This window comes from Lonchura striata, chromosome 1, assembly GCF_050655825.1.
Source record: "Lonchura striata isolate lonStrDom1 chromosome 1, ASM5065582v1, whole genome shotgun sequence".
Taxonomy (NCBI): Eukaryota; Metazoa; Chordata; class Aves; order Passeriformes; family Estrildidae; genus Lonchura; species Lonchura striata.
This window is the reverse complement of record NC_140703.1, coordinates 40,856,736-40,875,414: the sequence shown is the minus strand read 5'-3', so window position 1 is coordinate 40,875,414 and position 18,679 is coordinate 40,856,736. Positions and strand designations below refer to the sequence as shown.

Genomic DNA, 18,679 nt, shown 5'->3' with positions numbered 1-18,679 from the left:
CAGTCAATCAATAGTTTAGTCCATGAAGTTATTTGATAGTTTAAAGCATATGTAGCAATAAATAAATGAATACTTCTGCAGCAACAGCATTTAAATGACATACAATGCCATATGAACATCCTTGAATGTTTATTTTGCAAGCAGGATCAAAATAACTTTTTACCTTTGGCAAAAAATTCATTGTGACGTATTTTGTAAATTTAGGTGACAAAGTATTCCAGTTTCAAGCTGTACCAGGGACAACCATTTATATGATTTGTTATCACAGAGTGGTTACTTTTCCTACAATACTGATATGCTCAACATTACAGATTGAATACTTCAATCCTCATGCTTTTGTTTTAAACAAGGGGGAAAATGTCCCTGAAATATCTTCAATCTTATTTGGGAAACCAGAAACAACCTGCAACTTTCAAAGAAGAAAAATCTTCCTAACATAAAAATATACTTAGGAATAAAAAAAAGTCATTTCAAATAAGCAAGGAAAATACAAGGCAAATCTGGGAGTACATTGCTAAAGAGGGGAAGAGAGAAAACCAGGGCAACTGCACCTATCAATTCAGCATAAGGCACAAGTCTTCCAGTTTGGGTGTTTGAACATTATACCAGTCTTGTGATCTCACCTTCCAATAAAAGCCTGTTCACAAGGGACTGCTAGCTGTGATCCCCTAAGTGACTGAGCACATAACAGGCTTTAGAAGCTTGCCCATCTGAGATTCTCTTCAGTAAGTAGTATAAGCTGCTTTATACAAGTTATCTTTAAACAGGTTCTAGAAAATCCATCGGCTGATATGCAGACAATGTATGCAATGTAAAGAAACATGAATGTAACACTATAGCACAAACACTTGGAGTTAATCACCTGCCCTCCTTCCACTTCTCTGTCTACCAAAGCTTCAGCAATATGGTAACGTGTAACAGAAAAGTTGTCAGCACCACAGGTCTTCATCCCAAGGATCTTTTTCACTTCAAAACTCTAGGAAGAAAAGTACAACTACAGCTGTATCACAGAACAGTAGCTCCACCAAAGCAACTAAACAAAAGTGATCTGTATACCAAAATTATTATAAAAAGAAACCCACCCCACCAAATTATGTCCTGAAAATAGTGTTTAAAACCTTATATACATGTGATAATTAATAAACCACATCAGCACAAGACAGATCTAGAGGGCTTTTATAATGGAGAGCATATAACAGTCATAGGCAAACCCTTACACAGATATTGATGCTCATCAGTGTCATGTTTCAAAAGCACTAATTTAAAAGCACTTGAGTTTAATGCATTAATACAAATCCCACTTACAACAGCTGTCACATTCACCTCAGAGCAGGGTAACCACAGACCCACAAAATAATTATACCCAACAACTAAGCAAAACTTCTCAAGTACAGACTTGCTTTAGGAAATTCAGAGCTATTATGTCCAATTTATTAGTTGACTAGAGAAAAGAGCATTTTCTGTAACTTCACTGAAAAATAGCATTGTATGTCTATTCATATAATGCTAAGTTGCTGTGGTTTTTTAGAAGTTTTGGGTACACTAACACGTTTCAACTCTTTTCTGGAAATTTGAACAATAAACCAACAGACCCTCCCTCTTCTTTGGCTTAGCCTCATGTTCTCAGTAGCAAAGTAGCCAGGTTAGGTTATTCAATATCCTGTTGGACCTGTCTTTGTACTTAACATTTCCTCCATTAATTTTCTCTCAGCTTCCTCTTCCTTCAACCTCCTCCTAAAAAGGTGTTCTTATCCACATTAACTAAACTGGAAAGATTCATAGCTTGAGTGCTCTAAAACTAACATGATCATAAAGAAATGCACACACAAAGAGCAGCATTAAGTCTCAGGAATATCTTAAACTTATCTCTGCATAAGAAGAGACATACAAAACTTCAGTATTGACAATCACTATTTTATGAAGACTGTAGAAAGTAAAGTCTTTAAATGAAAATAAAATAATCATATAATCATTTATATTGGAAAAAATCTTCGTCAAGTCCAACTATGAACTCAGCACTGCCAAGTCCACCACCAAATCATGTTCCTGAGTGCCACAACTCACATCTTTTAGGTATCTCCAGGTAATGGTGACTCCACCACTTCCCCAAGCAGCCTGTTCAGTGCTTGATGAGACAGCAAAGAATTTTTTCCTAATAGCCAGTCTAAATTTCCCCTGGTGCAACTTGAGACTATTTCCTCTTTTCCTCTCACTTGTTACCTGGGTGAAGACACCCACCCTTGCCTAGTTACAATCTCCTTTCAGGCAGTTGTAGAGAGTGACAAGGTTCCCCCTGAGCCTCCTTTTCTCCAGGCTAAACACCCCCAGGTCCCTCAGCTGTTCCTTTTCAGCTTTGTGCTCCAGACCCTTCCCCAGCTCTGTTGCCCTTCTCTGGACACACTCCAGACCCTCAATGTCTGTTTTGTCCTAAGGGACCCAAAACCGGTAAAATTACTTCTAGCGTTATCAACACAACTTCAGTAACTTATTTTATGGTCCTTAAACGATATTTTTTCATGTTATCCTAGTAGATTAAAAAAAAAAAGAAACTGCTAAATTTCTTAATCAATACTAATAATAGTAATTGTAACAGATCAACACTTGCAGATACTGATTATAGGTTTGAGAACAGACAAGTCCCAGGCCTAAACCTCATTAGCCAGATTACCAGTGCTTGCCCTGTACTGGGTTACTTTCAGAATGTACAATTAAACACCTCTCCTGAATTATTTAAAATTAACAAACTAATAAACTATTAAAAACTAATAACAAATAATTATTAATTACATGTAGTCAATCAAATTGCCAGAATTTTATTCAAAAGCTGTGATGATGTGAGAATTATGTTGGAGACTGCAATTTTTTAATCAGTGTCAAAAGCAATTTAGGCTGAAAAAAATACCATACTTCCATCATGGTTTTGTAACTCCTCTCTCCTTTTTTTTTCCTTTCTTCAAAAAGCAAATAATTCTATATTAAAATCTGGCAAAACTGGAGCAGCAATGTATCATGAAATGGGTCAAGAACCCAACACAAAACTCATGACCCCAACTCTACAAATGCTATGAATACTCAAGTGGAGTATAGTAATACTTTTCAGTTTTTGTTTCCATTCCATAAAAATCTAATAGCTCATGTAAGAAAAAGTTTCCAAGAACGCTGCCACATTTTCCAATAAAATGTTGTTCCAAAAAAAACACCAATAAAATGGTGTTTACAGTTTAACTTGAATTAAGTAACTTTTCATTTGGTCTAACTAAATACAGCCTCCTAAAATGCATACTTCTGAGAACCAAAATGGGTTATGACATTAGAGTAAAAATACTTCTTTTCTAACTGGGTAAAATCACAATAATAGGAGCATCTTTAGAGAATGTTTCTTATATTCTAAGTAATCATGCCATGAACAACAATACCCTAGCTCCTTTTTATGAAATTATAGTCAATTGTTATTGCAAAAGAGCATCAGATTATGATTATAGTTGCATTTATTAAACTCCTTATGCAAACATTCAAAAAAACAAGCAGACTTACTCAGATGACCATGTAATTTGCTGAAATTCATAGGATTTAAAGTTAAACAATTAAATTCAGTGCCTTTTGAGTAACACATTTGCAAGAAAAACCCCTAGATTTACCTTCCCCCAACTGACAGTCAATATCTTTTGTTTTCTCTCTCTTGAAGCAGAAACAGGAATAAAAATCTCTCACTCTTTCAATTCCTTAACATTTTCCCCATGAAGTACATGGCCATGTAGTACATGCCACCCAATAACTCTCTGAAGAAAATAACTTTATTCTTAGCCCTGTGCCCTCCCAGCCACAGGTCTACAACAAAAGGATTAAAATCTATACAGCTATGAAAACTAGAAAAAAGGCTTAAAGTCAGCTAGTCTTTAAATGGAACAAATTGACACGCTGTGCTATACGGAAACAGAGTAATCTTTTTTCTTCAACAAAAGTTCAACATGTCTGCAAAATTACTGATTCAATCTGCCATTATCAAAACATGAAACAAAACAAACAGAAACAAAACCCACATATTGTAGAAAATCCAGATGTTTGCAAACTCCCCTAAAATGAGTGGAAAAGAACAATACTTAAATAGAGCACTGACCCAGACATATCACCCAACACAATTGTATATGCAATTCTGGTTTCACCAGAACCTGAAGAAACCTGGAAATAAAGCCTTCTTACTTCCCCTGGTGACAAAATGCTAAAGAATGAGGAGAAAATTTTGCATTTATAAAATGGAAAGGAAGATGCATTATTGATATATACTAGATAAAAGTATTCCATATTAAGTATTATGCCATTTTAGTTGTTATGCAGATCAACTGCAGAGACTATCTATGGGGAAGGGTTAAATAAAATGTCACATAAGACCCATTCTAAACTGCAAAAGTTACTACAAAGCAAAGCCACAGTATCTCATGTTTTCTCAACAATGCCAAAATGAGCAACAGAAGCACCTGAAATCCATGAAATAGTCAAAGTTTGGACTGATACAGACTTCACCTGCTCTGCACCAGACACTCTGGGAACGTACCCTGTGGCACAACATAGGGGGTAGCAGAGGCGTGAAAGGGTGTATGAATTTACCTGAACTGTACCAGACAGGACCTTATTCCAGATGTATTAAATTTCAATACAGCATATATTTCACCAGAAATAACCCCAAACTTTACCACTCCCTTACATTTGTTTTAATCTTCACTCATATCCAGCTTACACAACATGAAAACCCTTGGGCAGCCAACATAAAGATCTAGAGAGAAACTTGTACGAATGAAAGGTCATGGGTACTCCTTCTAATCATTCTTAAAACTGGGAGGGTCAAACCTTACTCAGTTTTTTCCAGATACAACACCAAACCCCTATCATCCTGCACTCTAACCTGTACATACTGTGCCGGGATGTAGCTGGAAAAAGTTTTGAAAGCTTCACTGGCCCTGAGAGGGGCTAGTATACCTCAACTCTTTATTTTACTGTCAGTAGTTTGAATATCCCTGACACCACATGAGGCAACTTAAGCTCTGCATTCATAAAATCCTCTTAGTTAACTCCAAAGTAAAAATGCATGTAATAATATTCTTTCTGCAGTTCAGATCTGCAATCCTACAGCAAATTCTACATGTATGCACCAGTTTTATGAAATCAAAACAGCATGAATGGGGTACAAAGCCACACCTCAAAAGGCTGCAGCCTCCCCAATAGACTTGGGTGATGGTTTCCTATCAAAATTAAAGAGCTTCCCCTTCATTTAGGATTTTCTACAAGAAAACAAAATTGCAGGGAGGAAAAAAAACCCAACAAAACTGCCCCACAGCTAAAAACACAGAATTGCCTTTATTTCAGAACTAAACAAAATGCTGTGAACTATATCAGTATGACAGCAGGCTGAGGAGGCATGTAATGTACTTGCTGAGAGATCATTGTAAAGCCTAATATCACTGAGGCTACTCAATGAAAATGAGATATGATGAAAGTTTAAAAAGACACATTAAAAAGACACATACAAAAATTAGAGTCTGATTACAAGAAATAATATTCACATATAACAAGAGACCAATAAAGTACCCAAGCTTAGTAGCAAGAAATCCGCTAACATCTAATGAATTCACTCCCTCAGCTTTTGCTGAATAACTCTCCTTGTATATGCAAATACCGACTCGGGATGTCCTGTTGCAAGGAGTCAGACCAATAAATATATATGGTACCCCTGAAATCGTAATTCCTGTTGTATCATGGATACATACTTCAAAAGGACGTGGCGGAGGAGGTGGCAGGCTTGCAACCTTGGCTGCTCTTTGTCTTTCCACTTCCAGAGCACGTTTACGTGCATTTGCTCGTCTTGGGGGAAAAGACAAAACAAACCACAAAAGAGAAGAGAGACAGAAAATTATTCAAGCAACAGTGACAGAACAGTGCAAAATAAAAGGTAAACCTAAAATGAGATTCCTAAGTACCTGCACTGACTGGTCGGGCCACAGGGATGGGGAAGCATATTAAAAAGATAACAGAACTTGGGCTGGAAGGCAGCATTAAAAATTACCTTCTTCAAGTTATGCAAAAACATTAATATATACAAGCATCCCAAAAGCAAGGCAAAATCTCTGCTTTTGACCTAAGTTTCCAGAAAGCATTGTGCATTTCAACCTACTTTAACTGCCTGAATGTAGATATAGTTAACTATTTAATTGGGTTTTAGCTCAACCCAAGCACAACTACACCCAAGAGGAGACATGGCATTTTCCATGCCAGCACAAGTTTGTTCCAATCTGCTTAATAAAAAACAACGTAAGAAGGAAGACCATGACAAATACATTAGGTCATTTTTTCAGGTGGTTAACTCTCCATGAGGAACTGCCCTGACAACATTTCATTTCATATGTCACTGAACTCCTGGAGAGTCTATAGGGCCAGCTTGAATTCCTGACATTCTTGTCTTGGTCTTAAAGCTACAGTTTTTATCAAAAGGCACAAGCTTTGTCCAAGAGCATTAATTCTCTAGCCCATAAAATTTCAAGACTGAAAAAGCTCCAAGCAAGAAGCATCAACATTTTTGCCTTTCACCTTGTGACACTCTAAAATTCATTCTTAATAAAACAAAATAACTATTGCATACCTGGATTGCTCACGAAGTAATTTTTCCTTTTGGTGCTTCTGCTCTATCAGAGCTTTTCTATGTCTTGTCTCTGCTCTTTGTTTCCTTTCCTCTGCTTGCTTTGCCAGAGCTTCTAAGTCAGGTTCCTTAACATTGAAATATTGTAATCACTTAATACAGAATTCCACTTAAATCTCATACTATCAGTATGATATTTCAAACTACATACTGCTGGCAAGAAGCAGAAGCTCTAAACTACCTTCTATGCTATTAAAGTAAAAATACTTTAATAACTTTTCCTTCTCTTCCATCTTTTATTTTCTTCTTTTTCTCCACCAACAACAGCAGCAAACCTGCAACATCCCTCGGCCAATTTAACCAAATATTGATGTAGAAATCCTAGCTTCTTCTACATCAGTTTGATGAAAAGGATAATTAAACATAGTTATTTAAGCACCCTGTAGCAAATGCAAACTAAACTGTGTAGAAGAAGCATGTTAATACCCTTCAGTCATCAACAGAAACATTATTATTAGTTTTCTGTTCCTATAACACTGGTTCCACATTTTTTTGCTAACTCACCCATCCTAGCATTAGAAGGGACTTTAAAAAGAAGTTGATTTAAAGACACTGATACATGGAAAAGCATAATGCTAATTTACTTGGGTTTAAAGATTCTTACTAATTCAGGTAGTAAGCTACTTTGCAAAATCCTTGTAAGAATCTATGGCTGATTTCTGTAAACCTGATTCAGAGTCAAACCTACAGAAAAACTCTACCCAGAAATCTTAATGATCTCTCAAGCAGAGCCTACACAAGTTATAGGATTTTAAAGAAAGCTAAATCAGTTTATAGGTGCAGAATTAAAGTGACACCCATTTGCAGTCCAGGCAAAGGTCTCTGAAGCCCTTATCAAGGTTTTCCATGTCACTGGAGCACTGAAGGGAAAAAAATGTTAAGTGTATCTTCTTGCCCATAGAAATGATCCATGGTGGAGAAAAAATTACTGTATTACTGGCATAATTGAGAAACTAAGTCATTATGTACAATTTAGTCAAATAAAATCGTACATGATTGTACAAGCTAATACAAAATAACTTTAAAATCTGCCCAGCAAAAGCCTTCACATATAGGCCCATAGACTATCTTGCGGGAAGCTACCTGCAAAAAAATACACAACCACTTTTAAAAAGTTTCCATTCTTAAAAAGTTGTCTATTTAGGCATCAGGACTTCAAAATCTAGAATGTCAAAGGAAAAGCCAAACAAACAGCAATCTTGGGATTTCTAAAACATTAAAATTGTCTCTGACAATATATGCTGGTATTGGCTGGGATGGAATTTTCTTTATAGTGGCTGGTATGAGGCCATGCTTTGGATTTGTGCTGAACACAGGGTTGATAATATAGAAAGGTTTTTGTTATTGCTGAGCAGGGCTCACACAGAGCCAAGGCCTTTTCCGCTCTTTGTGCTGCCACACTGTCGAGAGAGTGGGGGGTACATGGGAGGCTGGGAGGAGGCACAGCCAGGACAGGTGATCCCAGCTGACCAAAGAGATATTCCACACTATCTGACAGCATGCTCAGTACATAAAGTGGGGGAACAAAGGAGGAAGGGGGAGATGTTTGGAGTGATGGTGGCCGTCTTCCCCAAGTAACCATTACACACGATGGGTCCCTGCTGTTCTGGAGATGGCTGAACACCTGCCTGCCCAAGGGAAGATGAGAATGAATTCCTCATTTTGCTTTGCTCTGTGTATGGCTTTTGCTTTCCCTACTGAACTGTCTATATCTCAATCCATGAGTTTTCTGGCTTTTACCCTTCTGATTCTCTCCCTGATCCCACTGATAAGGGAGTGAGCAAGCAGCTGCCTGCTGCTTGGCTGCTGGCTGGGGTGAAACCATGACACAATAATATTAAGCTCACTTACATTTTCCTTGGCCTGTCGATGACCCTCCCCAATTGCTCTTAAGCTTGATAGATACAGTTCTTCCAAGGCTTTCATCTTCTCATCCTGTGCCTTCTGCCATTCAGCTCTCAGTGCCTCCTCTAACTGATGCAGTTGTTCTTCTCTCTTCTGCTTTACCTTCTGCCTTATCTGGTAGGAGATATACTTCTGCTGCTCTCTGACCTGTAGAAATAGCATTTATGTTCATCAGCAATTCAAGACAAGCATAATACTTTTTGCAGCAAGACTTTCCACAACACAGTTTACTCTACTTCCATCTTTCTATCTCATCTACTAGTCCATTCACAGTCTATCCAGAAAATACTTTCAAGTTGCTCCTACCCTTTTCCAAAATTAATATATAAAATAATAAATTTAATCTCAATTAAACACTTTGGTTAAAGTCCAAAAAATTACATACAGGTGACAAACCGCAAACACTGCTTGGATATCCTCCTCTCCAAAAATATAACACAAAAATCTATGAAAGGCTCCTATTACAATTCAAGATTTAACAAATCAACTATACCGAAAACTTAGTATACATAGTTTATTATTTTCCACTTTGTATTTTAGACTTTTTTTTTTTTTACATAACGGGTTGTCAAGCACTAGAACAAACTGCCCAGGGAAGCAGTTGAGACACCACCCCTTGAAAAGTTCAAAAGACATGTAGATGTGGCACTTAGGGACATGGTTTAGTGGTGGACTTGGCAGTGCCAGATTAATAGCTGGAGATAATGATCTCAAGGGTCTTTTCCAACATGAAAAATTCCACCATTCTACAATACTATTACCTTGAAATTTAACTTACAGGAAATAATCTTTTCACTTCTCTTAAATTATTTGTTACAACATCAAATTAAATACAGCACATGGAAAACTACCACAGGCATACCTGTTGTAACCTTAGTTTTCTTCTTCTTTCGTATTCTTCTTTCAGAAACATGGCTTCTTCATTAGGACTAAGCCTCAATGTCCCAGCTGTTGCAAGTTTCCTCTTCATCTTTGGATATGCTGAATAATCAACTTCTACGAGAACAATGCAAAGAAAAAAAGAAATTATGCATAAATGACACTGGCAAAACAGCTATAAAAACAAGATACTGCCATAATGTTGTCAACTTTATCATGGTATCTGCATGTGAGAGCTACAACTGTTCACGTCTGCTCCAACTAGAGGCTGGAGGTGACATCTCAGAAGCCATTTCCAACCTTAATGACTCTTAACTGTAATCAACAGCATTGGCTCTGTCTTTGTCACAGTCACAAAAGATAATGCTTTTGAACTTCTTTGAGCTATGTACCAAACACTGAAACAGCATGACATTCACAGTCCGCTCTGCAGGCCAGCCACCAACATTTGCAAAGAAAAGAGCGAACACCATTCTGCTCCTGGGAAGATTTAAAAACAAACCCACAAACTACTGAAAAGCACACGGCACAGTAAAACAGGCTGGCCACTCAGATAATTTCTACTGAAATACTCTCATAACTGTTGCAGAGAAGAGGTAAGACACCACAGCAATTTTGTTGATGTTTTTGGGTGCACTCCAAGGTTTCCTGGTGTACAGGCTCTGAAACTCTAGCAACAGCCTGCGTAACAAGCATTTCACTGGAAAACTGAAAGTGCTCACTAACGATTTTTTATTCAAATTTACCTAAGAAGACAAATTTCAAATTATGTTTCCTTCAAAATTTTACCGCTAAATTCTAAAATTCCCCTCCCCCCAAACAAAGCAAGATTTCTACTGAATCTTTAAATAGTTATAACCCTGAAAATATTCACACGAAACTAGCAAACAAAGACTTTCAAAAGCCACTGTTTGATTCTAAAAAAATCTATGAGAGTTTAACCAACATATCACACCTGAAAACTATTATTTTCAGCATCATACATAATGATTTTGGTATATCTAGAGACACAGTATCACGGATAAAATAGCAACACTGTAAAGAAATCAGGCGAGGTGTAAAGCCGAAGATCACTTTCGGTAAAGGGTTATTAAAGCAATGAATCCCAAGCTCTTTACAGCATAAAAAAGGTCAGTAGCATCCTGGGTCCTGCTAGCCCTCCCTTAGTCACCCGATGAGCTACAGAAGTTTATCACGGCACAAAATTAAGCAGCAAATTACTACAGTCTCTCTCTCACACGCACACACACTCCTAAAGAGGGGAAAAATGTACAGGATGACCAATGCAGAGCCTGGATCCAAAGGCTAAGAGCAGAGGTGAGACTGCGAACGCCGCGCTTGCCCGGGCTCAGCCGCAGCACGGGGCGGGTGGTGCGGGGCGGAGAGCGACGAGAGGGCCCCGGCAGTCACCGGGACATCCGCCCGAGCTGAGCAGGGACAGCGCGGGGGAGCGGGGGGCGGGAAGGGAAGGGAAGGGAAGGGAAGGGAAGGGAAGGGAAGGGAAGGGAAGGGAAGGGAAGGGAAGGGAAGGGAAGGGAAGGACAGACCCGTCTCTCACGCAGCCGCCGCCGCCCGGGCCCTCCCGCTCACCGAGGCGCCAACGGCCGCCGCCCCCGCCACGTGACCCCGCGCCCCCAACGAGCCGCCAATAGCGCATGCGCCGCCGCCCGCCCCGCTGCCCGAGCCCCGCCCCCGTCCCCCTGTAGCCAATCGGGACTCGGGACGGCGGCGAGGGGCGCGCGCGCCCAATATAAACGCGGCGCTGGCCGCTCTGAAGGCGTTTGTCCCGCAGGATGTCCTCGGGGGTTCGTCTGTGCCTGTCAGTCTCTTCCCCGTGGCCGATCTAAGTGCGGGCGGTGCCTTGCTCGCTTAACGAAATAGATGCAGGGGAGGGGTTCGTCACCCCGGCTCCCTCACAACACCGCCCCCCGAGCCCGCGGTCGGAGCTTCCAAGCGCTCGCGTGGGAGGGGCACTCACTAGCCGAGCTTGAAATGCTGAGAGCGGAATAAAAGCGAATCCTGTTAGTTCTGCCTCACTAGTGTTACTCCTATGCAGCTTCCCTGCTCAGAGCTGGTTTCGGTTGCACTGTTTCAGTAGAAGGAGTATCATAGAATTACAAAATGGTTTGGCTTGGAGGGGGACCTCGAGGATCATTTAGTTCCATCCCGTCCAGGCTATGGCAGTGCCCTGTACGTGTCGTGCTGCTCTGCCTCTCTTCTAGGCTTCACATGGCTTCTACAGTAGGCACATCTGTGCTGCTGCTTCAACCTTGTAGCTAAACCTTTCCTTTATAAACCTAATTTTTAACTAACGTCTGCCCCTTGTAAATTTGATGGAATGCTTGCTTCTTTGCTGGCAGCATGTAGTGACAGGACAAGGGGGTAATGGGTTTAAACACATTAAAAGAAAATCCTATTTAAAGAGAATAGGTTCAGATTGAACATTAGGAGGAAGTTCTTTGCTATGAGGATGGTGAGGCACTGGCACAGGTTGCCCAGAGAAGCTGTGGCTGCCCCATCTCTGGATCCCCCAAGAACAGGTTGGGTGGGGTTTTGAGGAACCTGGTCTAGTGGAAGGTGTCCCTGCCCATTGCAGAGGGGTTGGAAGCGGACAACATTTAAGGTCCCATCCAATCCAAACCGTTCTATGATTCTTCTTCACACTTCACCTTTCTTTCTAAAAGGAGCCATTTATCATATGTGCAAGATTTGCAGCAGCTGGGATTTGAAAGTAGAAATGTCATATATCCTTGATTTATGAGGAATGTAAATGTTATTTGTATTGAAGGAAACAATTCTGCCACACATACAAATGAGGCAAGAGAGGCTGTTAGTCTGTTTCTTTGCATGGAGCACATCCTAAGGGTCTGACCTGCTGCTACAAAAACGAAAGAAATGTTTGTGACTTAAAACAGGCCAGGAACAAAGCAGATAATCAATTGTCTTGGGATGAAACTTGAGTGCAAAATATAGCTACTTTTTTGGCAGTTTCTTATAGAAAAAGAAAAAACACATTTTATGCTAGGAACTAGCTGTCATAGTAACCCGCCACATTGTGCCCTACAGGACTGAAACCAGGAGGGCTGAGATTACTCTGTAAAATTTATGGTTTGGTGCATGCAGATGCATGGCTGCAAAGAAAATAGACTAAAAAAAAAAATTGCAAGAGAAAAGACATCAGCATAAGGAGAAGAGGTAACATAGCAGTTTAATGTGCTTTCTTCCCTGCCTTCTGCATTTCACTGCTAAGCTACCTTCTCTTTCACAGATTTTTGCTTTCTGACAAGTGCCTGCAACTTGCTGCAAACTACTGACTGGAATAGCTAGTTAATATCTGATTGTACTTTAGACACACAGTTGCTTCACAGTATGCATATTGAATAAATTAGAGTTGAGAAGTGCACTTCCAAATGTGTTTTCTAGTCTCCTTATCGGATTTTTTTGTCCTTCAGCATTTTCATTATGGTAGTGATCTCCTCAATAACATCACTTGTAAATAGCTTTATCCTGCAGGTCAACAGGTGAAAAAAAAGTCAAGATAGTCTATTAAGAGAGTCATTGTGATTATGGATTTTAATCCTCTACTTATAGAATGTGAAAGAGGTCAAATATATGCTCCTCAATTATACTGTTGAATAAAAGGGATATTATGAAACCAACATGTGCTGGGTAAGAATTTTGTTTCAAGGGTGCTTTCTGTCATGGTCTTGCAGAATTATTTCTGCTATTGTTTAATTTACATACATATACTGAAAACCGGGAATTTTAATACTGTAATGTTTTCTACATTTGACTACTCACGCTTAAATTACAGTATTACAGACCTGCATTAATTCCCTCCCCCTGTGAAGTAGATGGTGTTCCTTTTATAAAAGGTGAATAGTGATGCAGCAGTACTGGTGCATTTAGTCAGGGGTACATAAAACCGGAGGTACTGAGCTTCAATTATTGGTCACATTCCTCTTGAGGAAAAGAAATTACACTTGCAGGAATTATCTACAAAGTCCCAAGATATCCACTGGAAATTTGAATTTCTTTTCAGAAATATAATGCTTTTCATATGTATAAAATGTCTCAGAGTGAATTTACGTGAAAACACAGATTTAAAAGAAATCATATTAAATTAATGCATTTGAGGTTGAAGAGGGGTTGTATGACTCTAAAAGCCACTGATGAGTTGGCCTGCAGTGCACAGTCAGGAGCTCAAATCACAGTATAGGCCTTGTGCTATTCCAGAAAATGTCTTTTGAGAGCAGACTGCTTGTACTTCCCTATCACAGAGGAGGTTTATTCCATCAGTAGATGAACCATTGCAAGAGATTTTGGCACAGGCTCCTTGCCTCGGTGTGCTCTGTGGGGCCGTTTGGCCCCAGTGTGAGATCCATGAGGCTGGAGGTGACCTTGTGTGGCCTGAGAGAAAATATTCCCTGTCTCACAAGAAAATATTCCCTGTCTCACGGGCAGGTCTAGCAGACCAGCATAAGCAACCTATATCTTTTACTACACTTGCTCCTTTCTTCATCAGAAATTCTTCCCTGTCCGCTCATGGCTCTCAGTTGCACAGGGGAAAGGTGACTTTGCAGGCTTCCCTGCATCTTTAGCAGGGAAGCCCTGGTTTTAAAGGTTTTCTGCAAGCTAGTAAGGGAACAGTACAAACACCTGACAGCTCACCCTTGCACGAAATAAGTACTCTCTTAATAAGGACTTGGCACCCTGCATGAAATAAGTATTCTCCTTGAAAAACCCTGAAGGAAGAGCTTTAGAAACTGTGTCACATTCAGACACGAAATTCACCTGCCCTGAGTCCTCTAACATATCATTATACATTACTGCAGTTTCTGCTTCTAGTCTCCTTCTTGTGATAACTGAATTATCAGAATGAAATGAGAATTTATCTCAGTCTGAATTCGCCTTTCTCTGCATTCTGTATTCCTCAAAGTCACATCCCACACTGTCATATAATCTTAAAAGTTCCCCTATGGTTCATTTTGGTTTGATGTGTGATTACTTCCCCATGCCGTTCTTTTTAGCACCTGGCACCTGATGTCTAATTATCGTGACCGCCAGGAGCTGACAGGACGTGGTTTTACAAATGTTTGTAATGCTTCAGTTCACACATTTTCAAAACTGCAAAGTGCTTTTGTTAAATAGTTTGCAATAAGTACGTTCCTGTGTAAGCTTTGCAAAAAGACAAGGAGTCTCCTCAGAAGGAAGAAGGGCTAATCTTTATTTTTGAGGCTGACTAATCTACCATGGTCAGCTTGTGCAAGCACAGCCTATAATAGTTTCTGCCTGAGACTGATTTGGAGATACATTTTCTTGACAGATGTGGAAGAATAGCTTTTGTTATTATACTCTATGTCATGTAATAGAATGCTGCAAAGCTACATTTTCAGTGCCAAAGCAACTGTATCCAGAGCTGTGCCTGTATAAATTCTCAAGGTGCAGATTCTTTAAAAAAAAAAAAAAAAAAAAGAAAAAAAAAAAAAGAAAATATAAGTAAAACATGAAGAATAAAAGGCTATGTAGCTGGCAAAAGGATAATTATATGTAATTAAATATAGTATACATCCTAAAATTATTGTTTTGGAAGAAAATGTCTGTAAATTCAGATGTGACTTTGGACATATATAGTGTTGTCTTACAGACAAAAAAAAAGGCAGGCTGTCCTATGACATTGAGCTAAAAGTTCTTATTAGGAAACCAGGCTTATTCTCTGTCACAAAGGCTCCTGGGATTTCACCCAGCATCCTTGGCCCAGCTTAATGATTTGGGTCAGTGTAAAACCACCAGCTTTGGGGTGGTAAGACCAGCAACAAGTGACTAAGAACAACTGTGCTGCCTGAGGTCATTTTAAAATAGGCTCTCAAACAAATGAAGCCTCCCAAACCTTGAAGTCAACAGAACTGAACTGGATTCAGGTTTTTACAGGTAAAAATGAGCCTTGTGTACCTGTTGTATAGCCTCAAAACCTAATTACTCTGTGATTAGTCTGCCTAATTACTCAGTGATGCCAGCATGGGTAGACCTCTACAATGAAAACTTGGTGTGTGCATATTCATTTGCTAAAATTCTTGTAACTTGCATTCAGCTTTCTAAAATATATGAGAACCACAAACAGAATTTTCTCCAATTCTTAAAATAGGCATAGTAACTCTGTGCACTAATAGGCCAGTTATGCTCAGTCCACTGAGTTTACAGCTGGTCTTTGCCAGCTTTTCTCAACTACTGTGCCATATCTTGTTTGGCTAACCTTCCTGAGCTGCTTCTTCTAATGTCTACTTCTATTCCATTTCAGAAACTATATTGAACATTCCTTTCTTTATTGCAGGTAGTTTCAAGCAGAAAACTGGATTTTCTGACATTATCTTTAAATAACAGTTTCTACTCCAGCAAGATCTCTTGAATGGCTTAAAATTTTGCATTGTAGGGAAAGCCCTCCTTATGTGATGAAAAATGCTTTTTTAGTTTAGTCCTACATTATTAGTAAGCATTGTATTTTCAGCAGGTAGTAAAGGTGAAAGGAGAAAACTAGGGTTTTTTTCCTAATTTCAAAATGATTACATTTTCTCCAACCTAATTTGACTTATTCTGTATTGTTTGCCCCCTCCATTTGATGGATTACATTTATTACATTTTCTACAGGAGACATGGGAGTTTTCACAAGCTTCAGTTTCTCTCAGATGGGCATCCAAATGATGTGCCATAAACAAAAAAAATAATGCAAAGACATACTGAAGAATAGCTTAAGGCTTTAAGTCTACAAGCCTCCAACAAGAGGTTTAATTAAGGTTCTGAATCATAAAAAATCATAAAAAATGAAATTGTCAGGACCTGTCTATATATTGACCAATTCAAGCACAGAAGCCCAGAATCCTTTTTGGTGTCTTAGTAGTCATTTATACATAAAGAAATTTAAAATATGTGTTAGATACTCCATTTCCTTAATGCTGGCTGCTGCTATCTCTCTGACAACTAACCTGTACAGTAGGTGACTTACAGGATATGACACAAGGATGCAGGTCTCCTCTTGGGAAAGTACATGTCATTATTCTGGGAGAGATGTTATAACATCTTAATATTCTTTATGAAATACCAGCAAAAGTGTTCACAGGGTAAAAGAGTCGATCCTGGTTTGATCAAGACCTTCATGCTGTAAATCAAAGAGACTATATGATCAGACAGACTTGTGATATAGCAGATTATACTTCTACTGCAGATTAACTTTGATGTTTTCTTTAGTAGAAACTGATTATATAGATGAAGTCATTAAAAGACTTAGGGGTTGAAATATGTTTCAAAGAAAACCTTGCAAAAGGAATGGGTGGTGAAGAAAAATTTACAAGAAGTGAGAATGAATTTGCACCAAGAGAAGAAATTTGGAAAAGCTGAAAAGGGAACAAATGAGTTCAGAAGAGAGCAGTGAACAGGGAGTAGTGATATAGTGGTTCTTACTGCTCCCATTTTACTCTTTAACAGAAACTAATCTCTCTAAAGACATGGAGACATTTTCTGTCATAATTTGGCTAAATATTATGGAAACCAAGGAAGGGTGAAAAAACAAAGGGTATTTAGTGATTGCAAGGAATTAAATCTAGAGTCAAGTCTGAGGAAAACAAATGTGTAAGGAAGCTATCGATGATTTAGATGATAGTTTGGTAAACTGGAGTCTTCTGTTTTCTACAAGACAAGAGATTTTTGTGCCTGTAATGCTGGCTTAGGCATTTTGGGATAGATCTTATAAATTGAACTAAGTCCCAGAATCTTGATCCTGAAAAGCCTTGCTAAATTACTAAAGTCTAGAAGCTGTTAGCATTTTCAGTGCTAAAGATCCGTGAGCTTCTAGATTTGCTGATCTTTATATGCCCAAACTCTTCTGATGTTGGCAGGACAGAAAGGCTCAGAATCTAAACTTGAACAAGATTCAGGTATTATGTCTTGATAGATAGATAGATAGATAGATAGATAGATAGATAGATAGATAGATAGATATACACCACCATCTAGTGTACTCAAGAAGGCATTTTTGCTTTTTCATGTGGATTCCAATATTTAGTAGATATCTGAGGCTAAAGATACGTATTCTGAAAATCATATCCCTATAGATCTGAGAGGTGGAACTCAAGATATATTCCTTTTCTCAGTATTTCCTATAAGGCAGCTGGACACCTGTACCTTTGACTTTACATGGTTCCCTAATGGTGTGCTCCCATCTTTAGACCATTCCTCAAGGTTCCAGCAAAGCACAGTTGATGTACCCACCAGTAAGAGGCTACATCAGCCCTAATATTCGAGGCTGCACTAAAATTCAATCTAACCCTTTGTTTCAGATATTAAAGTAATACTGAAGTCAGTATAGGGGACAGCAGCAGTAGCAGAGACATAGGCAGCAGTATCATTTGCCCCAGCAATGTCCTTGGTAGAGCAAAACCACTTTTTTCCCCACTGGTCCAATGAAATCACCTCAATCTGCTTCTTTGGGTGATCAGTGCTCATCTGGAATTTTATCACTGTCCTTTTTAGAGGATAATTTAATTGTTTTACATTTATAGAGGCAAGGTAATAACCTTAGATTTACATAGAGCTAATTTCTTTTTTTTTGTGAGTGGGTTCTACGGGATGTGAGCAATTAAATTTCTGTGGGAGGATACAGGAAACATAATTAATGGATCAAAGAGAGACCATCTAAGGGAAATGGGTATAATACCAAGGGAGATAATGTTCTATTTCATAATACTTATGCAAATATGCCAAATGTTGGAGAATTCAATTAATATTTGACAAATGGATTCTCTGTGATGCAGAATAAACACATACTGGGGAAACAATAAAGCTTTATTGCCTATTATCTGTTAACTTCCTCTCAGATAGGCTGGGTTGCCTGGTCAGGCATCTCATTCCAGTGCAGGTGGCAGGGAACAGCCAGGCATGAATCAGTGAAAGACACTGAGTTTGTTTGGATGAAAAAGACTGACCAAGGTTGAATTCTTTGCACACATGGCCAATCAATGCTTGTCAATGTGCTTAGGTCTGCTGCTCAATCCTCTGCCAAAAGTTAAATCTTATTCCATGGAAATGAACACTGGTTTAAGAATGAAGGATTAGACAATGTTTATGTTCTTGATTTTATTTCTAGGAAAGCAACACTAGCAGAAAAAACAATAATCAAGTTACGACCAGGTTGCCTGAGGTACTGGAAGACACTAG

The 18,679-nt window shown here is 39.0% G+C and overlaps 1 protein-coding gene across 8 annotated transcripts in view; it reads right to left on the bottom strand.

The window, feature by feature from the left end:
- Positions 1-11,208, bottom strand: part of CEP295 (centrosomal protein 295) — a 42,811-nt gene extending 31,603 nt beyond the window's left edge. For 4 of the 8 annotated variants that reach the window (XM_021544976.4, XM_021544980.4, XM_021544981.4 and 1 more), the window contains exons 1-6: positions 11,063-11,208; positions 9,456-9,589; positions 8,540-8,740; positions 6,632-6,756; positions 5,763-5,856; positions 863-976 (exon numbers count right to left, since the gene is read on the bottom strand). In XM_021544976.4, coding sequence (XP_021400651.3) covers positions 863-976; positions 5,763-5,856; positions 6,632-6,756; positions 8,540-8,740; positions 9,456-9,589; positions 11,063-11,129 — 735 coding nt within the window. In that variant the 5' untranslated portion in view covers positions 11,130-11,208. Of the gene's footprint in view, positions 1-862; positions 977-5,762; positions 5,857-6,631; positions 6,757-8,539; positions 8,741-9,455; positions 9,591-10,745 lie in introns of all 8 variants that reach the window. The other 4 variants (XM_021544977.4, XM_085575101.1, XM_085575079.1 and 1 more) reach the window with 3 other exon arrangements.
- Positions 11,209-18,679: the final 7,471 nt, after the last annotated feature.